The following is a 25,135-nucleotide window of genomic DNA, read 5'->3' as shown; positions in this document are numbered from 1 at the left end:
ACTTACTCCAGAGGGTTACCGTGCACATCTTCAGAACAGTGAATCACACTAACACACACTCACAGGAGCTGTGGGACTTCTAATCTCCTCATTGGTTTAAGTTTCTCAACGAGAGACACCATGAGGTGATAGCATGACTGTTAATAGGATGGATGTATACAGCAGAAAAAGAGAGAGAAAAGACGACGACAACAAGAAACTGACAGAGAAACACACAACAGCTGGAGTTCATCTCCCCTGAGCTCACACTCAGCCTTTTGATTTACTCTGTTTATTCTCCTCCATGGGTTTTTTTGTTTTGTTTTGTTACAGTTGATTTGATGAATTTGTTTAAATAATTTGTGTAAATATGAAATATGTATGAATGCACATACAGTATATGTACTATATATTTACTACTTTAATTACCTATATTACTAATATTGTTTTTCATGATATCTGTTAATAATTTCATTCACTGTATTTTAATTGTAATTGTTGCTTTGGCAACATATGTTAAATATCCTGCCAATAAAGCCTTTTGAATTTAACTGGGAGGCGACAGAGAGATAGATAACTGGATATAGAGAGAGAAAAATAAAAAAAAAGTGTACATATGTAAAAGCAGTTGTATGAGGAAATCACATATATGGGTGGTAGGGGAGGGAAACCATTTCATTTAGAAAGAAGTTTCCACACAAACATACAATTCTCAAACTTCAGCACTAATCAAATCAGGGACATCTCTAAACATCTGATTGAATGAGTCGTTTTTATAAAAGCAGTAAATTCAATACTGAGATCTGAAGGCAGCAAAATAGAAAGGGTGCAAAATTTAATACAGAGGAGGCAGCAAAGAGAAGGGGGAGGATGAAGAACAGGCACAGGGGACAAAGGAGGAGGACGGACTGAGAAGTAGTTGTGATAGGAAAGAAGGGGACAAAAAAGAGGAGTGGAAAGAACAGGAGGAGGAGGAGGAAAGGAGGAAACAGAAAAACAGGTGAAGAATTTGGAAGGGAGAGAGGAAAAGCAACAAAAGTAGCTGATGGTGGAAGAGGACACAAAGGGACAAATGACACGAGACAGGAATGACAGGGAGAGGAAAGTGGAGAAAACTGAGAATTCATGATATATAGGGGAGGTTGAAAAGAGAAGAGAGACTGTGTGGAAGAAAAAGGAGAAAGTAAAACATAAAATGCAATGCACACAGCAAGGAGGAGAGAAAAAAGGAAGAGGACGAACGAGGAAATCAGAGGTGGCAGTCGCTCAGTTTTGACAGAAAACAGAAGCAGACGAGGGCTTCTGATTAAAAGATATTGGATATTGGTAACTCTGTACTCAGTCTGCTGGTTGCTGCCTGAATCCAATTTTAAAAGGCTGATTTCAAGCCCTGCTGCCACTTGAAGCAGTATGCAGGAAATACACAAACTCCGCCACGTGATTGGCTGTTGAGAGATGCTGCCGTTCAAGAGTTGAACAGAAAAAATGGTCATAAAAGATAAATGGACTTCTGCGATTGTTCTCTTAGAAATCCCCGTTTCTGAATGTTAAGTAGGGTCGAGTGACCACACAAGTGCCTCTTAAAAATGGTGATTTGGGGGAGGAAATCCCACTCTGTGCATGCTGGTTTGGCATAATTCAACCTCAGTGTGGCCAGCAGGAATGCAACCAATGGTCTGCTCTCTCAGACAGTCCCACAGGATTATGGGTAGGCTCCCTTGAGATGTCGTGCCATCGCCTTGGCAACTGACAGATCTCTTTCACACAACTAAATACAGAAAAAAAGACAAATCAAATCCTCTCTCCTACTCAATCAGAGAGGATGATTTTGTCTGGGTTCATGTTGGATTGCAGCTCAGTGTGTGTGTGTGTGTGTGTGTGTGTGTGTGTGTGTGTGTGTGTGTGTGTGCGCGCTCACATCAGTAACATCAGTATTGAAGGTTTCTCTTAATGAATCAAAGCAGATTGAACTTTGGAGTCTAAACAAGCTTCTCTTGTGGTATTAATGAGGTTACTATTACTCAAGTGTGTGTCTGTGTGTATGTGTTTGGTATTTGTCACTGCATCCATCTGTGTGTGTCCTTTATGTGTGTTTATGTGAGTGTGTGTGTGTAATGGCCACATGATTATTCACAGTCATGAAACAATAGAAGAGTTGGTCTCTTATTATGACATGATTAGATGATCACACACAGACTCCGCTGCCATGCTGAGTGTGTGTTTGTGGTGTGTGTGGATAAAAGTGATTAACTTTGTGTGTGTGTGCAGTGTGTGTCTGCACTTTCTCAGTTTGCATGAAAGTGGGCACTAATACATCTTTGCGCATGAGTTTGTGTTAACGAACAACCACAGAGTGCATGTGTGTGTGTGTGTGTGTGTGTGAGCATCTGTAGTGTATGTTGTAGTCTCTCTCTGTGTGTGTGAGTGTGTGTGATTGTTTGTTATACTCACAGTGTCCGCAGCTTAGGCATGTGGTTGAAGCTGGACAGGGGGATGAGGGTGATGTTGTTGTTGTTGAGGGTGCTGGATGGAGAAACAGAGAGAGAGCGGAAGAAGTGGGAGAAAAGAGAAAAACACATTGTTAGAAAAATAAGACCCTGGTGCCACGTTTTGGTTTGGCGGCTTAAACTCTGACGCAAGTGAAATTAAATTGTATCCAAAACGCAGGTTCAAGTCCTTGTCACCTTTTTCCTGACTTTCAAAATCTCCAAGTTTGGGGATTTTTGTTTTAGAGTCATACTTCAGTAACTTAAGATTATAAGAACTTTTGTTTATAGCGGTGGTTTCCCTGAGAAGGGTCACAAAATGAATTCTCAGGGGTCCCGAGGTGCCTGATAGAATAGCAAAAGATGGAAAACATATTCCACTACATCAAAACATGTTTTTCAAAGGAGCTGTATGTGACTCTCAGAGCGTATCAATGATTCAGAGTCTGATTCAGGACACAGTTCTCAACATGTCGGTGGCTAAGCCGGCACCTTACAGTGCTGACAGAGCTGAAAATGTTCATCCTAGAGGAAAGTGGAAGGTAGGCATCAGGCCGAAGATATATTTGCTGTTAACTGCACATACGCATTATGGCTGCCGGTTTGGCGTGTCAGCTGTGCACGTCGACAAAAATTGTCACGCTGCGTATGCACTCTAGAGGTATCCTCCAATAATACGTCGTGTATAGGCAAGTATATACAAAAAAGTTCATGACTTATCAGTGGTAACCACCGTATGAGCACAGAGCAGAGATTCTCTATCACATGCCTTAATATGTATTCATAGCCAGACCGTCTACCACAACAACCAAACTGTGAGAAATGTTTGCATTGAACCACAGACACAGTATGTCTGTGCAGTGTATTAAAGTTGAAACTTAATATCATTCAACAAGAGCGAAGTGAAATGAAGTGAAAAAACAGGTTTAGGCACATAAAACACCTGGTTATGGTTAGGACAAGATCATGTTCTGGCATTAAACACTTATGTTTGGTGGCACGAAAGCTGCTGGAAAAGACGAGATGGGTTAGTGAAAAACACCTCTGGGAAAAGGTGTAATGTGTCATGAAAAACATAAAGGGTCAGTGCCACAAACACCAGTGGAAATGCTACGGAAAATGCCCCAAAACAGCAGGTGTTAAGGTCTCAAACAGTGATCTGCAACTTGGCAGGCGTCTACTTCACCTTGGAAACATTGATATGAAATGTATACAATGCTCAAATGTAACACACTCATAGTTTGCAGAAATGTATAACGCCAACACTTTCGTCTAGCAACTGGGCTGAAAACAGAGAATTTTGGATAATAACACACAGACCAACATAACTTCATTGATCTTTACATAGCAGGTAGTGGTTTGTTTTCAAAATAAAGCCCTGAATGTCATACAGAGCTCTTTTAAAGGCTCCTTATGAAATACTGGATGGTTTTATCCGTTCAGCTTCTAAAAATGATTCAAATCAAACAATCTGCCCCTGTAGATATTGCTTCAAGGGGACATAAATGAGCACGGCTGGAAATCAGTCCTGTTGTTATAAATCCCTGTACACTCACAAAACAACTGCTTTTCCCAATCAAATGGCTATGAAAATGGATTAATTAAAGCTCTACATGATGATATTTTGTGGTTAAACATTATTTTTTGTTTACTAGTGTTCAAGTCGACTCCTGTGTGTGTGTTAGTAATTAAGTGACACTTAAGAGCATTTTAAATTGCCTGAAACACATTTTTGCTTATTAGGAATGAAATTATTGTCTTGAAAGAGAGACTGCTCCTTTTTTTGCCTTTTGTAGGGTTTCCTCTTTTCTGCTGTTAATTTTTTCTTTATCTGAATTGACAGCTCAGGATTAATGATTTTTTTTTTTGAAAGAACTACAGACCCTCTAAGATAAATGTATTGTACATACTGTATAATGTAAAGCATGATTTGAGGATTTTGACTTAAATCATTAACATTGCTGATACTTCAAACAACGCCAAAACCGCAGCAAGTTGCATTTGCAAACTCTGAGTGCCAAGTCATCACATAGAGTTTTAACTCATTATATATTGATACCCAAACATACACACACACACACACACACACACACACACACACCCTCTTGATCTGTGCTCCTTCCATCTCTAACTCATAAGCAGGTCACTGCTGTCTCTGACTATTAGCTCGCCCATAAACTACACTCTGTCTCATATGTAGTATCGACCTGAAGTGGAATGAAAAACAAGGTTGACTGTCATTACAACCAAACAAACACACACACACACACACACAATCCCACTCAGTGTGTTGTCGAAAGCCAACACCTATTGATTCTCTGTGATTTTCATGTACAGAAATGGAGACAGAAATGAGAGCAGAGGAAAAAAAAGAATGCAGAAAAGACAGCTATTCCATCAAAGCGATCCACGGGGGGATCGCAGTGCATTGACGGATTCGTACAAGCTGGTAAAGCTGCATATACAAAACACGCACGGGGTGGAAGAAACATATTAGAACACGAGCAGGTCCCTCATGACTGAAGCAGCGCGCGTAAAAATTACAACGGAAAAACGCGAGACTGGACAAAGACATATAACTTACATTATGTAGTCATAATGCAGTGAACAGAATGGGAAAAACAGAACAAATACTTTAGTTATTAACTTTAGAAGTACTGTAGGCTATTACATAAAGATAGAAAGCTTTTGTTTATTTAGTTTTTACTGATTTCCATCTCCAAATCTTGGATATTTTCATTTTAAAATGTTTCCTGATGCAAGAGGACATTGACCCCAAGAGCTGCAATGATTAATAAAATAACAGATACGTTGTTAACTATTAACTTAATCAACAAATCATTTAATAATCAACCAATCCATTTAAGTTTTTTTTTTTCAGAAAAAAAAGTCAAACCTCTGATTCCAGCTTTCTTAATTTCTTACTTCTCTGTACTGAATTACTTTGTGGACAAAACAAGACATTTTAGGACCTTGTCTTGGGCTGACTGACATTTTTCACCATATTCTGACATTTATAAATCAAACAACTAGCCAATTACTCAAGAAAATAATCGACTGATTAATCAACATCGAAAATAATTAGTTGCAGCTCTACTGACAACTGACATTCATTCAAATGAACTAAAATTTCTCCATAATAATTATACATTTTTTGTCCCTCTGTACAGTATTCCAGGAAAAAAAGCCTATTTAAAAGCGTTTTGTGTAGTTCTGTTCTAGTTCTGAGTACAGGCCTTATTGATTTTGGTTTTTACACGTGTGTACAGAGATAAGAGGACGCCAGCCCAATAAAGGATTTATACCTCAAAGCCTATCACTGTGAAAAACTGCGAACATACAGAGATGGCAATTAGGCAGTAACATACAGTGGTGTAAGCAAATTGCACATCCAGTAATAAAATGTAAAGCACATTGTAAACAGTATCGAGCTTCTTTAGGCACTAGTTAGGTGCATACATAATGAGCATGTCAATATAATCCAGTAAAGGTAAAAAATAAGTTAGAAATTTAGTGCTTCTTTGCTTGGAGAGAGAAAAGAATTGATTAACTTAATCTGACTTTCAATATAGAAATGTGTGGTTTAAATGACATTTTCTGATTATTAATAATACCTAATTACTTTTAACTTATGTCCATTCTGATTTCAGTCCTGTGAGCAGCGGAGGTCTTATGATGACCCCTCATTATAACTTGTGCGTCTGTTCAAATGGCTGAAAGTCAGGTTTTTACAGGAAAAAGTCAACATTTAAAGCACGAGTAAATGAGAGATCTCTGTTCCATTAGCAATCCAAGGATTTCTAAAATTTATACTTCAGTATAATTTTTCTGGTGGCGTTTCGAAGCCAACATCAACACAAGCCAGTGCAACCATTTGCTTTGTTTTTGCCCGAGTTTCATGGATCATTAATTTCACTGGATAGAAAAGAGGTTCTAGTTTACTTTACATATCACCCGAAACCTTGTGTGTTCAAAGAGTCATTGTTTCAGGATGAATGAAGACTGAGCGGTCATTTTTTACAACTGAAACCCATTCATTTTTCACATTTGACAATGTGTTTTTAATGCTTTCAGACAAGGACAAGGTCGGCTTTCTCTCTGAAAAATGGCCCAAATTCAAGATGAGAGGATTTTCTTTTTTTACAGCATCCGCAATATGTTTGCGCCTAAACATACAGTGTGACCACGGAGAGGGTTTGGATTTCGCCGACAAAAATCAAGGATGGTTTGTTTAACGCACTGTCGTCACAACTGTTCAAAAACGGCTCATTACCGGGGGTTTGCTGTGTTTTTACTAACACCCACTCAGCCTTAAAATAGACTGTTTTTGCTTCACTCTGTTGATGTTACTACTTTTCTTTCTCTTTAATTCTCTCTCCTTCCGATTCTCTTTCTACATTCCCCTCCCTGCCAGAACAGCCTCAGTGGCCTTGGTAGACGGATAAAGTTTCACACTCACTCTCACACACACACACACTCTCACATACACACACACACACACACACATTAGGAGTGCTGCTATGGTCAGCCCTGTCAGGGGTGATTCCACCCAGTATATATGATTTAATTGTGAAATAACAATAATTTCCCTCTGCAATTTCCCTGTCAGTTATTCTCCCACTCACTCCATTCAACCCCGGTCCACATCTCTCCGCTTTAATAAAGTAGTGACTGGACCGACTTACGCCAAGATAAACACTAAAAACATCATTTAGAAGTCCACAACTATGTTTTATATTGCGGCCGTTTTTTCCCAGCTCATTTTACACCGCCTCTGGCCATGGCTGCACTCTTAAAAAATCGTAAAGGCGCTTGGATTTGAGGTGATCATTAAATAATATGTGCATTTTGGCAACGGGAGAATTTGTTGCAGGAAGTTCACTGTTTAAGATTGCACAGATATTAGTGGATTCAGTTAGAAAAGCGAAGAAAACTCACCAAACTGTTAGAAAGTGTTATTTTGTGCATGCTACATTTTACTAACCGAATGCCCCATTCGCCCCAAAAAATACAAAAAACCTGACAGAAATTTCTGATATTTTTAAATTTGTGATAAGGCTTGGTACTGAGTGATATAGGGTGGAGAGAAATAGCCACAATATTGAACACCTGTGAATCCCTGCAGCACTCAAATCTTTGGTTTTATAGTGTAAAGCATCCCATTGGTCCAGATGGGGACTTTCCACTGCTTTTGCACTCCACCTTATGTCAGTCTAAACTTCATAATCCTGCAGCCTTGACAGATCCCAACACACCATACTGCATGCCTCCACCACAAAATCACACAGCGCAAACCGGAACATTGGCTGTGTCATCGCGGCCCCATTTACAAACGTTTCACAACTGATGCTATATGGTTAGGAAAAATACTTTGTGTACTGTGTATTAGCATCCTGTGCCGCAGCTGTTTCCAAAGTGACGTTATGCTTTGAGTGAGAAAGCTTTTTTTTTTTCTTTTCTTTTTTTTTTGCTATGGCTTATTTCAAGACATAGTTTTTAGTTAATGTTGCTTCATATTCTGAAGCTATGTGAAGCCACAGAGTTAAAGAACCATGATTTATAGTTTGAATAAGCGGTTTAAAATACACAGATGTTAAGTTATACATTATTATTCTCGTGTCCCTGGGGGTTGCAAGGCAATAGTAATTCCTCTGTCTTTTTACTTGAGTATGTGCAGTACGACATATCATCAGTCAGTGAGTGCATTTACATTCACAAAACAGTCTTTTTCAACAGTTTTTTTCCCGTTTTTATCCCGAAAAAGACGAGATGTCTACTAAGTTGTTCATTTCGCTAATGAAAAGGAATATTCCACTAAAATTTCCATGTACATGCAGCTGCGCATACATCAGTTTGCATCAAAATGGTACACATGGCAGATTTATTGGACCATGCAAACACAGTCATTCCTTTAACCGCCTTCTTGAAAAGGTCTGCCTTGCCATATTAGGGCATATCCAAAAACATGATGATGTCCAAGACTTTCATAATGTTTGCATTTAGTTGTGTTTCTTCTTCTGACCAGAAATGTGGGCTTCTCTTTCGGGCATGTATTTCTATGCAGTAATACTGGAGTTTTAGTTTGCAAGTACTTTCAGCCATTATCTCTATCATGGGATCCGGCGTCAAGCATAAACTTTCTTCTTTGTCAAAGTAGTAGCCTCTCTTTGTTCTATTATTTATTCAAAGGGGGTTATTGTCTCTTTTTTTACTCCAACTAAAATACAAAACCCATGGATTCTAATATAGATTTAGCCAATATATAAACCCCACATTTTCCTGGAAGCTTGCTGCCCTGCAGATTAATTATTCAAAAAGCCTGTCTGGGAAAAAAATAAATAAAAAAAATTACATTTTGTTTCTGCAGTCACAGTAAAAAAAGAGCTCAAGGACTGCTCCAACACTGTTTGCGACACACAATGTTTCTATTACAAAATGCCTATTCAGCTCAGTTTTTTCTTCTTAATTTGAGATAGGCTGCAGTGACCGCTGCAGTGCTATTGCAGGATAGATCCATGATCCCTCAATGTGTGTGTGTGTGTGTTTGTCAGCATATACATGCACATATGTGTGTGTGCTACAATTCTTGAGTCAGCATGTACAGTACATGCCTGTGTGTGTCTGCATGTGTGTGTGTTTTCGATGCAGCTTTGTTGCAGTAAATGGGCCCCTGCAGTCAGTGATGGAGGAGACTCTTTAGAGGAAACCCACCAGGGAGATGCTATCGCTTGGGCAAGTGCGTGCTCGTGTTTGTGTGTGTGTGTGTGTGTGAGTGAGAGAGAGAGAGAGAGGGAACGAGAGTGATGTTATCATATGTGTCTTTTCTGCAGCCTACACACTGAGGTCAAAGCCTCACTCGTCAATCTCGCCTCCCTCTCTCTCTCTGTCTCACACACACACACACACACACACACACACACACACACACACACACACACACACACACACACGCACAAGATTAACTGGCTATTTGCAGAGGTCCAAACATCTTCTGCTCTCCCTCTAAGATCCTGGATTAAGCCAGGCATGAAAAATACCTTAAATAATAAATAAATACCCCAAACAACCTTTTGCCAACAAAAGCACAACTTTTTTTTTTTTTTTTTTACTATTGGACAAATTATATATTAAATACAGAATTGCATGCATTTTTCCTTGTCATTTATGTTGGATGTAATTTAGGTTAAATTTCATAATGCATATCTGATCCGTACAGCACGTCAGCAAAACATCGAAGTGGTAAAAGGAGGTGGCTGATGTGGAGATGAAGCCACTGATGTTTTTCTGTGGGTCAATGTGGCAGTTTATATTTGTAAATGAAATATTCTAAAATGTGCTCACTTAACTCCTGTGACCTTGAAGTACGAGGTCATAACTTCATTCTTGTCTCATGTGTCTTAGTCTTTTGTGTTTTCTGCCATACTGTTGGATGAAATTGAGACGTCATGAGGCGGCCGCGTGGTTTGAGATGCTAACCTTAAAGTCACAGTTTTGATTAACATGCCCTTTAAAGGCCTTGTTTGCAGAATTTAGTGGCACTGGTGGCAGACTTTAGCCGGCTTAAAGTTATCCGGTGGCAGATGCGAAAACCCAAACGGCCCCATCTATAGCCAGCGTTTGGTTGGTCCATTCTGGGCTGTTGTAGAAACAGCACGGTGGACACCATGTCGCGCACTGTACGCAGATTTAAACAGCTCATTCTAAGGTAACGAAAACACAACCATTTTTTGATTTTAGATGATTATACACAAATGAAAACATAGTATTGAATATTATATTCCATTTCTGCCAATTTATCCCCGTGAATAAACACCTTTAACATCTGAGTGTCATTGAGTAAGCTAAATGAAAAAATTTAGACTAAGTAAAAGCTCATATATCTCTCTGCATTTCTGTTTGTCAGGTTGCTTTCGAGCTCTGTTCAGTTCTATGTTGCATCTATTTGTGTCCGGCTCCGAATAGTCTGAGCTGTGTGTGTCTGAGTGTATGTGTATGTAATAAAGTGAATTTTCTATTAGTCGCTATTATGCTCAATCAGCCTTAACAGACACAGATCGATACACAGAATGTCTGAATTACTATTGCCACTAAAACACAACACAACAATGTAACTTTATGACTGTGATTACAGCCAATATTGACTTCACGTTCAATGCGATTATTCTCTCTCGTAATCACTAACATTAGTTATGGTCTGCAAAGGAACCGAGTGAAAGAAGCGAAACAATATTACCAAACATGATGTTAAACATGTCATAAAATGCATCAGTATTGAATGCTCATTTCAGCGTTCAGTACTTTTATTGTACATTCAATTTCAGATTATATTCACACTGCTAAAGGTTTGTGTAACAGTGTGTCAGATGAGTTCAATAGTTGCTGGTGCTCCTTTTCAGTATCAATCCAAACGTATTTCTCAACGTTAAAACAATTCTCTGCCTGTGCATGAATTTATACATGGATCTGAATACTGAAAACTACATTTAAAGCATTCATTATTGGAAAAAAATCTGAGGACAATTTCAAAGCATTCCTACTACAGGAGGAACAAGGAGACAGAAGTGTTATCATTTTGTGAACCGGAGGCTAAACTTCATTTCAACCAGTACAAAAACACTATAATTTATTTCAATTTTCCGCAATCATCTCAGAGGGTTAGACTTCACTTTTTCAAGCACTGATGTCTCATTTCAGATAAAACTCCAGGGTAAAAACCTTCTGGTGCACTTGGACCTGCCCTGAAATCTCAGATCAATACTCCATTGTGGGAGTGAGACCACAAACTGAAAGCACAACAAAGCTATTTTATGACCCTACTTACAACTGCGTTGTTGCTACGATTGATCAGACCGCCTCGAGTAATTGCAAACATTATATAGAAATCTTTGATGTGACAAAACAGAGATTCTAGAAACATATGGTTTTTATCAAAAAAACGTTTTTATTTTAAATGAAAAGCGTGGTGCTTCTGTGACAAATTGTTTTGGCTCAACCTGGGTGCTACTCAGTGAGCAAAATGTGACCACAAGCACCAGGTCCTCTGAAGTCTACTTTGGCCTGAAGGAACATGTGTCAGGTGTCTTCATTGGTTCCAGTGAGTCATGAACACGGACACCAGGTGAAGGCAATTAATGCCCTTGATTGGTTATAAAACTGGCAGCTGGCCTAAAAATCAACATTAAAGCCTGGCTGCATAAGCATTTAAAATAGCAACATTTTGCAGAAAAATCTATTCATTTAAATGGACACACTGCTCGCAGCTCAGTAAATTTGTCTGTAGGGGTGAGGATAATCTGCTCCACTGCATCAAGTACAACTTTGATAAACTTTGACGTATTTTTACTGAACCCTACTTTATCAGAGTGCAACAAAACAGGCAGACTTTGTACAAAAACATCTTCTAAAATAACTGTGAACTTTTTGTCTCTGGATAGATTTTTCCTCATATTGAAAATCTAATACTGACGTAAACATCATTAAAGCTTTGTGACTAACTTGAGATCTTACCTGCTTACAAACAAAAATACCTAAAAAATAATTAATAAAAACAAACTAAAGGTCGTCATCTAGTGATGCACTGATTATGGGCTGAAAGCAATGTTTAAAATAGTTATTAAAATATAAAATTTGGCAATATCTGATGTGCATTTTTTTCATTGTTTTGTTTTTTGTTTTTGTTGTTGTACTGTGTTTATTTTTCTGTAGCTTCTGCCTTCAGGTGATAGAAATCGACTTAAAACACAAAAACAATGTGTCTACAAAAGGCTTTTCTGCAGCTTGCATCCACCAAGCTGCCCCGATAGACCACAGAGCACTATTCACGCTCAACTTAAAATCTTATTTTCTGTCTTTTCAATATAGCTGTAAAATCAACTAGTGGTTGTTATAGCCACATGATGAGGTCAAGCTCCTTATGGAGTTTGTTAAATGTTGTGGGAAATCACAAAGTTTATATGAGGAAAAGGGAAAGTGTATGGAAATACTGCATTAAATTAGATATGAATAAAGTGCTTGTACTTTGTACTGGACCTCCAGCTAACCTCTTGCATTCAATACATCATGTGTAAAACCTAAATAAAATGCAAAGTAAAGGTTACGCCGTTATTAATGTTATCAAGTTAAATCAAGCTAACATGCCTGTTTTCTAAATTGAATCCTCTCAGGATCGAAATTGCTATTCCAGTGCCATGAATGAAAACATATTGATTGGAAAGATTAAATGCAAAATGTTATTTGGCAGAAAATAAAAATGGGGCAACCAGCAAACGGGGTGGACAGGTTAACGCAGGTATAAATTGTATCAGAGAGGAAGGTTGATTGCCATTCCAGGCATGTATTAGGATAAACTGTTAAGCCAGTGTAAACATTGATTTTTTTGCAGGAGTGTGGGTATAAATAGGTTTAAATCCAGCCAATGACTGGAAAGATCCTTGAGTTAAAAATCTATTCTTAATCTGTCTTATATAAGCACTGAAGTGCATCTGCAGCTGGAACCTAAAACCATCAGAACATATCACATATCACAGACATTAAATTATATTTAATCACTCAAAATACTCAAATGTAACTTAAAATATGCACAAACAGATAACAGGATATTTATTTTGCATTCTTATGAAGCTGTGGTAATTGACCTTAATATTGTCTTAATGAAACTGTAATATAACCAGTTGCCTCTGAGATACATTTCAGACGTAGTTGCTTTCTTGCCGAGAGTTAGAGGAGAAGACTGATATAAATTTTTTCATCAATCACACAGTTTATTATGTTCATCCAAACACCAAAATGTTATTCTAAAAAGTTTTGCTGGAGTAACGTGGAGTGTGCTCTGCAGCAGTTGTTTTTGCTTTGACATGAGCTCTAACAAGAATTTATTTCTCTGAGTTTTCCCACACAGACTCTGAAAAGAGGCCAGCTATCGAAAGGCCTAAAAGACTCTTTATGAGTTGTGTGAAGAGCCCTCAGCATCTTCCCCAAGGCCTCATTACAGCTTTAGGAGAGAAGGCAAAAGAAAAACGCAAGGACACTTTACGCCTTCAATCACTCATTTGTTTAACCCCTTCACACACAATTCACTCGTTCACTTTTGAGAAATAGAACAGCCCAAAATGTGCTCTTTCAGTCAAAGAGGTCACATGATCATTTAACCTCTTCACTCCTTCTATCCACTCCACGAGAGAATCAGCAAGATGTTGGGACATTTTCGGCAGTGTTTGTGTTAACAACATTTTCTAGCCATTTTTGCTGAAAAAAACGGTATTTTAGGCCAAAACGTGATGTTTTTTTTTAACCCTATTTGTGGCAACAAAAACTTGTATTTTTTAATGAGACAGTACGTTTCCAGCTGCTTTTGTGAATAGGAAAACTGGGAAATTTTCTTCTGAGACGTTTCTAGTGTTGTTTGTGGTGAAAAAATGGGTATTTATTAATGATATGCTGTGACATTTCAGCTATGATATTAACCGGATACTGAACAGATATTTTTTTCCAGATGTCGAATAATTTACAGCTGTGTTCGTGGTGACAAAACCTGTATTTTTTATTTGTTAATGTTGGGACATTTCTGGCCATGTGTATGGCGACTAAATTGGGTATTTTTTAACGAGACATTAGGACATTTCCAACTGTGCTTGTGGCAACAAAACTGGGTATTTTAAGCCAAATCATTCTGTTTTTCTAACGCTAACAGAGTTGTTTTTGAGCCTAAACCTAATGGCACGTCATCAACAGCACTGTCACGACAAAACTGAAAAATGAAAGGTAGAGACATGTAAAGTTTTAAAATATATAAATGCTATAAATGAACGTACATGCTGCACATATGAAATGCATTATTTTGATATATAAGTGATTTGCAGAAATACAAAATGCCAACATTTACTCTGCTGATAGGCAGATGATAAATTTGTATGTGCGTGACCGCTGCGATACATGTTCGTGTGTATGTTGGAGGCTGGACGGCCGTATCCTGTCTCGCTGAGTCAGACAATGAGACACACCGACCCCTGGAGTAATCAGTCATCTGAGAGTCACACAATGGTGCAGCCCGATGCTATGCTCCTGAATACCCAGGTGTGTGTGTTCACTGAAGTGTGTAGGTGCGTGTGTGTACATGAAAAAGAAAAGTATGTGGTTTTTACCTTTTGTTCATTTATTTTTGTTAGTGGGTCCATTCAACAGACAAGGACAAACAAAAGATTTTCAAGGATGTAACTGTTTGAATTATAGCTTGAATGTCTTTGTCAGTTTATGTATGGTTTATATGTCAGTGTATTTGTGTGTGTGTGCTTGTGCGTGTGCGCGTGTGTGTGAGGTTGCTGAGGCTATAAGAAACAGAGAAAGAATGGCATATGCGAATGAATGCTCCTGGCCTTCATTCAGTGTGTGTCTCTTTTGATCAGGAGGTTTCAGCTTGTAAGCTGAAGTGATTTTTGACCCTGTTGACTTTAACACACAACTCTAAAGGTCTATACGGTCTGCAAACAGGCTTTAAGGGCCTTTAGGTATAGGAGTTAAGGGCTTTTAGTAGTTGAATTGTCTCATATTTGAACTTTCCCACGGGGTTTTATGCCTGCTTTACCGCTTTACCCTGGCAGCCTGGTGTTAAATCGTGGATGCGTGAGTGTGTTTTTGTGCGTATGTACGCATTTGTGCCCGTTTGTGTATTTGTGTTGTTGCATACATATATGTGTGTATGTGACTGTGTGAGAGAGCTAGTTTAATGAACTCTCGATCGTTTGCACAACCAAAGTCGAGCAATTTACTCCTCTCATCTTGGAGAAAATTGACATTTCCAAAGTGTTGCCATTGGAAACCACCCTGGGAAAGCTCAACTGTTTACAGCCCAAACCAAAAAAGCACCGGGGGGTTGATATAATTAGTAGTTAAGGTATTTTCAGACTGAATCGCGAGCTGTGCCGAGTTTTGAGTCTCAAATTATGTCCATGACAAAGTGAGCAAACAATGAAATGATTTTTTTCTCAAAGAAACCAGCAATTGTATCAGTGAAACCTTGACATTTTTTTCTGCTAAAACACAAATGGAGTCTAAAAAAACCCCCAACTTTCTGTATCGGTGCCTCAATTAACTGAATAATGGATGCTTGCATTGTTCCTCACTGAGACCAGTGGGTGCTGAGCGCTGCAAGCTTTTCAGATTGCCTGATGGACAAAGGAGGCAACTTTGTCCAATAATGTGCCATGCTCTTGGCGAAGAGTTAGAACAGATTAAAACTTGAAAAATGGAGGTATCTCTGGGAAAAATCAAGGCTCTTTGAAGTGGGGTGTAAATGATAGCCTCAATGTGGAGTTAAGTTACAAAAGCTGCCCCTCAAACCGCAATGTAATGATGTTGATTTTAATCAAATTAACTGACACTGAGCAAACAGGGATACATGATGATTATCACTGGACAAATCCGTGTGGTTTGGCAGGAGGCTGTTTGTGTGTGTGTGTATGTGTGTGTGTGTGTGTGTGTGCAAAAAAGAAATGCAGTGAAACAGATATGTGTGTGTGAGTGTGTGCAGAGACACAATGCCAGGCTTTTGCTTTCTGATATTTCATAATATGTCACCCTTGTATTGCAATCGAATACAAATGCTTTGTAGGTTTTAAAATGAAAATCCGCAAGCAGGACATGGAGGCAAGGGAGAGGGGAGACAGAGACTAATAATATGGGAGGGAGGAGGACAGGCAGAGAGAGAGATGTACATAAAAATCTACTGATGAGACCATTACACCTTAAACGGGAACAAATTAGATCGCAGATTGCCTCTCTTCCTCCTTCTTTCTTTTGCGCTCCTATCATCTTTTCTCAATTGTCCTACAGCTCTGCTTGATTTCCACCTTAAATTGCCTCTCCCTCTCCTCCTCCTCCTCCTCTCCCTCATCACCATTTCTCCTCCTCTTTCCTGTCCTGCCACCCAGTGGGATGTGATTAATTGTGAGTGGGTCAGACTGCTGGCACCGAGTTCTTCCGATATCTGACGCTATTCCCACCTCTGCATAAGCTCTATTTTACCCGCCCCCTCCTCTGTGTGAATCTCTGCTACTGACTTAATGTGTTACCTGCATGGCTGTTCGGGTTTGTTAACAACCCCCCTCCCCTGCAGCAGAGTCTGAGTCCAACCTCTCAATACTCCCTCCAGCATGTGCTCTTACTATGGAAGAAATGGCAAAAACTTAATAAAGCACAAACTCATCTTAGAGCATCTCAGCGATGCTACTATAAACAATGAGCTTTTAAATTATATTTAATTTTTGATTAAGTTTTCTTGTAAGTTAGATCTGAAATCAACAATTTATGATCTTATCAAGACACAGCTTAATAGCCATCATAAATGTTATCATCGTATGTTTCTGCAAACCACCAACATGGTACGTTTGCACATTATTATGTAGTCAGTTAGGCACAAAACAAAGTTATGGTAAGGAAATGATCATGTTTTGGCTTAAAATACCTAATTTTGGAGGCACATTCCCAGCAGTAAAAGAAGTGTTGTCTCAACCGCTTTTTGTGGCAATATATCCGCTGAAAAATATAGATGGGTCACTACAAAACACCCTAGTTTAGAGCCTAAAACACAGACCTCGAAACTCCCCAGGCCCTGCCGCATGTTAAACTGGGTGCTTAACTTTCATTAGTGACCCAGAAATCATACAGTTTCTGGAAGAAATCTAAGATCTAATATTGTCTCTTATTTTGTAATTCTCCATCATCATTTGCTATAGATATGTGACATTTGCACATTAATATGTAGCATATACATTAAAACGTTTTTTTTCTTTTTCAACAACAATGTGATCAACGCATGCTTAGGTTTAGACACAAAAAACTTCATTACAATAAGTAAAAGATTATGTTTTAGCTTAAAACACAGAGTTCTGAGGGCACAATCACAGCAGGAAAAGCAGTGATGTCTGTGACACTTTTCTTGGCACTCTCCTCACTCTGAAAACACAGGTAGTTAACCAAAAACACCCTTTTGAGCCTAAAATGCCATTGGACAAAATAGAAGGGTCACTACAAAACACCTACCTTTGGAGCCTAAAACGCCGCGAGAAAAACACCAAGAGGTTGCTACTTTTGGAGCCTAAAACGCTGCTAGAAAAGCAGTTAAGACTTGCGTTTTTTTTGTTGTTGGTGCTGTAACAGTGACCTGCAGGTGTTTCATTTAGGTTACACACCACCATTCCTTCCCACTCCTGATGACAAAGTCAGCACATATCCAATGTCACTTTTCAAATGTTGACATGATACATATGAAACGGATACTGTGTAAAGCTGCATAAGGATACAAAAATAAACAAAATCTTAAAGATAAACCTACAGAGCATAACACACAATACTGAATAAATATATGTATATCTGGACTGAAAGTGTGGTGAAAATTGGGTCAGGTTGAGCCATATGACAATATAAACATGAGAAGATAGATTTTTCTCAACTATCAACCAAGATTTTGTTGCACCGTTTATCCTGAGGTAATTATTCTTTTAATATTTTAGGTTGAATTAGGTCATCAGGGATAATACCACATCAGGCATTAGGGCATTAAATCAGCCGCTTTGATTTTCAGAAGAATCAACAGTCGATGTGTAACTCTATCCTGCTGATGTAATAGCGTCAGTGCTGGTTTATGATCTGTAGGTTTTGGCTACTTCTTCCAGTCTCTGTCACCACCTCCTCCTCCTCTATCTCCACCCGTACTTCCTTTCCTCTTCCTCTCTACCTTCTCCCCTCCTTCTCTCACGCTGCCCAACTGTCTCTCTCTTCCTTATCACCTCTTTTTCTCGCACCTCTTTCCTCTCTCTCGTTTCCCTCTATTCTGCCTCCTCCAACCCCGCTGACCCTTCCTCCGTGTCTCTCTCCAAACCAACAAAAACTCTAAAGCGCTTTATAAAACCCCTATCATTATTCCAATGGAAACAGTCAACTGTCACAGCTTCTCTTTATCTCTTTTTCAGGCTTCTCTTCCTCTTCCTCTTACTGCTTTCTCTTAATCCCAAACAAATATGTCTAAAACCGCTGTCATTATTTTCTAGTCACCTTACACACTTATCTCAGCCTGTCTCTGCCGGCTATATCTCTATTCCCTCCTCTGCTCACCCTCCCTGCAGCTTTTACAGAGATATTAAACGTTAAATTCTGCTCACCACTGACCCTCTCTGTCTTGTCCTCTTGATTTCTGACCCTGCATCTTGTCTTCTGGCTTTCTTGCATTTTCTCTCTCTTTCCCACACCCTTTCAACTCTCTCTCTCTCCCTCTCCCTCTCTCTCTCAGGTCAGGTCAGACCCTCCGTCTTTGCCAGGGCGCTGGTTGTTGCCAGGATGTGATGGCTCTGCTGAGCCCGCTGACTCTAACAGAAGCCAAAAGGCCAGCCAAACCAAAATCACTGAACAGCAGAAAGCTGCACTGCTCTGTTCTTTTTTGACCCCGCCGTGCACACGCACACACATGCACGTAGGCGTACAGATTGATGCGGGCACACACACTTGCAAGATGTGGTCAAAAATTTTAGGCACAAACATGGAACATGGAAACGTGGAAGTATTGACAAAAACATGCATCCACTTACAGTGAATTTGCTCTCTTAGAAATCTCTACAGTGAGTGCGCAGACACACACACACACACACACACACACACACACACACACACACACACACACACACACACACCAGCCTTTTGCATTTTCTAAACTTTAGGTTCAAGAAAGGTTCGTTTCGGGAGCTTCGATCCAGCGCCCACGCGTCGGGGGATATAAGACAGATCTGGAGGCAGGACGTGACCACAGAAATGCAATCGTTACCAGGGGCGGCTGAGGCTGGACACACACCAACTGCACCAGGGATACTCTGACATGTAGAACGAGCACACACACGCACATGCGCACGCGCGCGTGCACACACACGCACACACACACACACACATGTTTTTACTGCCCACTGACTCTTATTTAGTGTTGACAGTTGCACCAGTGGAGTTGCACAAACAACTATTGGCTATACTGTAAGTTCAAATTACACTTAAGGCAAAAGGCAAGCACATACACACATACATACACACACAAAGCCTTGGTATTTCACCATACTGAAATTACCACTGGGAAAAACATGCAGGAATATAAAGTATTTTGTATTCGTCACACAAGCAGAAGACAACAGATAATTAACAGTAAATATCGTATAATTTATTTTGAGCAGCAGCATCTTGTTTGTTGGATTCATGGATGGATTACTAAATTGACTTATCGGGCACAGGCCCAGGGACCCACAGTGTCAGGGGACCCCCTGGCCTTTACTTGCAAAATGTCACTCAAATTAACATGTACTACAAAGAGATAGAAAAGGACCACAAAGAGATGCAAAGAAACCACAAAGAGACACGACATAACTATCTTTAAAACTGATACTGTGTGTTCACTTTGGGTTGATTTTACGTACACTTTCTGACGTGAGGTCACCACAAAAAAGATCAATTTTAAATGTTAAAAAAAGGGAAAGTAATGGTTCATAATATATACAGGTTTATTAACAACGGCATTTCTGTCTTAATTTTGCTAATCCCTGTTTCACTGTGAGATACACTTCTGTTTCATCTCAATATGGCATTACATGTAAGATTAGAGATCTCCCAGGGTGCACCAGTCTCATATAGCGTGCACACCCGACCGAGTGTAAGCATTTATTAGTCATTTGGCAGTCCAGCACTTCTGGCAGCGTTTGTGTTTGAGATGATTTCCTTACAGTTGGAAACATCATTAAAGAGTAACACTAACATTCCCATTCCACACATCCACTTCTTACTTTTTTAAGTATATTTTCAAACTTGCAGTTGTGAAGGTTTTGGCATCTGGCAAAAAAAAAAAAGTTTGAGGAGTGAGGGAGGCCTGGTGGAAGTGAGGCTGAGAAGTCAACAGCTCAGTGGGTGGAAATACAATTCATGCCTCCAGCTTACAAGCTTCATACACGTCATTCTGTTTCTCGCTGCTTTCTTTTCTCTTTCAAAGTTATTCTGGTCTCCCTGCTTGGTTGGATGATCACTGAACTTCCTCAATTTCATGTCGGAGTCTAACTCCTATTGGTGCAAAGCAGAGGCTAAATTAGAGGCAAAAAAAAACAGGAAAAGGTGGAAAAAAGATACTATTGGACTCCAGTCAAACTTTACAAGCTTAGTCAAAATAAAAGCAATGAGGGCTGGAAATATAAGAGCTCAACGAGTATTTTTTTTTCACCTAATGTTGGACTGTCCGCTGATTTCCCCATTTTGGACTTGAGTTGTGGATCAGCCCGCACCAAGCATGCCAGGTTTTTGCCTTCTTGGAGACAAATCTGCTCTACCAGCTGGACTCACAAAGGCACAGTTTGGGTTACCTCTTGCAGGTTTCCTTAACGCAGCCAAAGTTACATTAAGAAACTGGAAAAACACAGGCACACCTTATCATAAGGATCTGGGCTGATCTCATGACTGTTTCAGCTTCATGTGATTTATTGCTACAGCCAAACTGAAAGATTCAGAGTTGAAATTCGGTTAAATGTGTGGAAGCTTCCTCAGATTTATTGATGGTGGGGATCATGGGCGGATTATGATACAATGGGCCCCTGAGCACAGATATGCAAAGGGCACCTTCACATTTCCTAAATAGGAGCAAGAGATAAAGACTTTGAGCTTGTTTTGTGTCTTTTTTGATCGTTTTGTGTCACTTGAAGTAATTTTGTGTCTTTATTGTGTGTGTCTTTGAAGTCACTTTGTGTCCCTTTGTGATTGTCTTTCTCGTTTTTGTAGGGTTTTTTGTCTACGGGCCAATTGATGGTAAAATAACACAATACTGCTAATCAGGTCAACATTTGACATTACAGTACTGGTATGCCAATAGATTACAAAAAGTATTTCATTATCTTCTTAGATAAAGTGTTTACTAAAGCAGATGTTTTCACTGACCAGTAATCAGTCATTGTGGGTGAAGTACTGATATGTCGTGTTCAAATTAAGAAGTGCAGGATCTTTGAGGAAAAATGAAACACCCAAATGACAAAAAGAATAGAGATAAAAAAAGTAGTTATAAGGAAAGGCCAGAAGACAAAGAGGAAGACACGTTATATGAAGAAGAAGGGAGTAAAAAGAGCGAGAGAGACAGAGAGAGAGAGAGAGTTACAGGCCGAGTGAAAGTCACCTTGTGGAGCTACAGTGCACTGAGCAACTCTGTCTGTCTCCCCTTATGAATTATGACAGTCGCTGCTTGGCCAAAACCCCTCTGCTGCACACACACACACACACACACACACACACACACATACATGCGAACATGAATAATAGGGGACTATCTAAGTGTACTATCCAAGAGGGAACCTTTATTAGCAGTCATTTTAAAAATACAAAACTAGAATTGAAAATTTACTTTTGAGGTCTTCTTTCACAATATTACTGCAAATGTGATTTTTACAATTTTTTAAAGAAATTGCCAAGAGGGGACCTGAAGCCTTGAGCGACGTCTGCCTATCAAAGGGGGGACATCCATATACTGCAGTCAAACTGGTTTATCCTGGTTCTCTCACCTATAGAGTGCTTCTTTTTCACTAAAACTTCATTTGTATCTTTAAAAATGGGTATGTAAACTTTATTGCTTGCAATATATCAACATTTTTTGTGATAATAAATATTACAGAAATAATACTTGCCAAAGCAAAGTATATCTTTTAAAGAAGGCTCCCATAATCCTGTGAATTCAGTTTTATCTTACTATTTACTGTTAATAACTTTATTGTTGTCTTTGTTTTATATATGTATATATATATATATATATATATATATATATGTATATTTAGACCAGACCAATTGTAACTACCAATGTATCACCAAAAATTCAGAAAAATAAATCTATAAACGAGTAACATTATACATAAAATGATCAGCAATATAATTACTTATTTTAATAAATAATATATTTATTTTAATTAGTTAATCACTATAAAATGATTTAACACAAGTCTGTGACTAATCCTCAAAGCTGTTTGCTTCCAAAAGAAAGAAATCAAACTGTGACATGACAGATGAGCTCAGGTCCAGAGAAGTCAGTATGCGTTTCTGGATTTTGTTGAATCTGGCTTTCACTTAGCATAGTAGAGTCTTAAATTGCATTTATAGATGCAGGATGAACTGTGTTCACTGTCAGTGGTTTTCAGTGTCCCCAAGCTCATTTTGTGATATCATGTTGGTATTTAATGCAGTGCAGCTTTATGGGTCAAAGGTCATGGCCATTCATTTTGGTTTTTAGCCTTGTCCTTTTATGCAGAGATTTCAAGAGTTCTCTAAATCTTTCATGCTATTATGGCAGATAGTTAATGGATTTGAACAGCAAATATCTTGTTTTGTAATGTATTCCTTGTGTTCACAATAGTTTTTCAGTGATGGATGAAACACCTGTGTTTGTTAGTGTATTTAGCATTATCTAATCTAGACCCCATTCAAAGATGTTTGTTTTTTTAATGACTACAGTCTGTAACACATACTACACACACTGGCATGCAGCATTGTCACAGTGCACAGAGAGTGTGCGTGAAGTGAAAGGCACATAATAAATGTTACGATAAGTTCACAATGACACTCAGCTTTACAGGACTTTACATTCCAGTATTGTAAACTGAAACTTTTCTTTAGCACTTAAAGTTTAACTGGTATGTTAGTGTTTTTGATGGGCATTGAAATGGTGATGAGCCACCAACAACTCATCTCAAAACCATCACAACAGGATACACATCTATGAATGGGCCTTCATAAGTCGACTTCTGTTTGTACTCTTTGAACTTTGCACTCTAAAAGAAAAAAATGTCCACACTCCATTTCCTTTTGTAAAGAAAACTAAAAAGGAGTTTTAAATTAAAATTATGTAACATCAAACTTTGACTTGACCTTAAAATTGTTCAATTTCCAAAATACTTACCTGACCAGTTTTCACAAGTAGTGAATGTCAATCAAGTTTTCAATATACTTGTGTTCTCAGTCTGTACTTAAAGAAATGCAACTTGTTTGTTGGTGCACATTACAGAAGAAGGTCCACCTTGAGTAGGATATAATGACATGAGTCCACTGTTGGCTGGTACATAATGTCACAAGTTCCTTCTTAGATAGCACGGAGTGACATTCACACTCAACCATGAAAAGAACATAAAAACATATTTAATAATACTTGTGAAAAAAAATCTCATCTGAATAATGTTACATTTCTTCTTCAAAGATGATTTGTTAGTATGTTTGTGTAACAGAATATAAAGGCTCAACTTTAGTGGCTTTAACCTTTTTATGGATTTGATACTGTATTAATGGGAAATTATGCCCATTTCTAAAATACATACATATTATTTCTATGATCTAAGGCAGTCTAAAAACATGAGTAAACATGGGCTACTCGCTCCCATATCCAAAAACTGGAGTGCTTGTGATGTCATGTGATATAAAGTGTAGAGTTGCTCCATTGATATGAAATTGTGAAAGATTTTCTAGATGACACTGAGAATAGCCAGAACAATGTTATAAGTATATGGAACATTTTCTGTGACAGAACTGACAACACCAATATAATAAAGTTCATTTGGGTTTAAGGGATAACAAACATTCTGTTGGTCCCCAAAATTAGGCTCTCGATGAGCAGAAGGAGCAGCTCCAGACTTTATACTTCATGACATTACAAGTCTGAGACTTCTTTCTCTAGTGTCTAGATCAGAGATATCACACATACTGGCTGATCCCTTTGGCCATGGAAAAACATACTGGAATTCCTACTTTAGATGTTCACCTTTACAATGAAGGGGTTTCCCAGAAAGGACCAAAACGATATAAAGGTCAGCAACAGTATTTGCTGATTAATCATAAAAATAGATTTATTATCAGACTTTTACTGAAATTCCCATTAAGAGTTATTACAAGTACAGGATCTCTTTTATAATGTATGCGTTTTCAATTTATATGCATAAGAATGCATTTTCTTTGTTGATCAACATTACAGAAAAAAGGGCCACACATATAGAATAAAGCACGGTGGTCCCAAGTTGGCTGGTACATAATGACACAAGTTCCTTTTGATAGGGACAGAGTGATATTCACACTCCACCATAGATTAATGAAAAAGAAATAGAAAGGTGCATTTGTAAAGAAAATATCTAATACAAAATGTATCTATTCAGTAAAAGCTTCTCATTGTTTAGTAAATTGGCACAAGAAATGTTGCCATTGTAGCTTTTAAAATAAAGGCTATAATGTGAACACAATTATAACTTGTCTTAATATTCACTGTGACGTGACAGATGAGCTTCAGGTCCGGGGAAGTTGGCAGTGTTTCTGGATTTTGCTGATATCTGGCTTTCACTTTGCATAGTTAAGTCTTAATTTGCATTTATAGATACAGTGATAAACTGTGTCCACTGTCAGTGGTTTTAGTGTCCCTGAGCTCATTTTGTGATATCCTTCAGTCATGTTGGTATTTAATGCAGTGCAGCTTTATGGGTCAAAGGTCATGGCCATTCATTTTTTGGTTTTTAGCCTTGACTCTTTTATGTATTTCTCAAGGCTCCTTTTCATGCTATTATGATAGGTAATGGATTTGAACACCAAATATCTTGTTTTGTAATGTGTCCATTGTGTTCAAAATGAATAGTTTTTTAGTGATGGATGAA

The 25,135-nt window shown here is 38.6% G+C and overlaps 1 protein-coding gene across 2 annotated transcripts in view; it reads right to left on the bottom strand.

The window, feature by feature from the left end:
• Window positions 1-25,135, bottom strand: part of slit3 (slit homolog 3 (Drosophila)) — a 334,139-nt gene that overhangs the window by 99,379 nt on the left and 209,625 nt on the right. For both annotated transcript variants that reach the window (XM_042492991.2, XM_088080859.1), the window contains one exon: window positions 2,431-2,502. In XM_042492991.2, the coding sequence (XP_042348925.1) occupies window positions 2,431-2,502 (72 nt within the window). The remainder of the gene's footprint in view (window positions 1-2,430; window positions 2,503-25,135) is intronic.

This window comes from Plectropomus leopardus, chromosome 8 (assembly GCF_026936395.1).
Source record: "Plectropomus leopardus strain MGB_pleo_1.0 chromosome 8, ASM2693639v1, whole genome shotgun sequence".
Taxonomy (NCBI): Eukaryota; Metazoa; Chordata; class Actinopteri; order Perciformes; family Serranidae; genus Plectropomus; species Plectropomus leopardus.
This window is presented reverse-complemented; position numbering and strand designations above follow the sequence as displayed.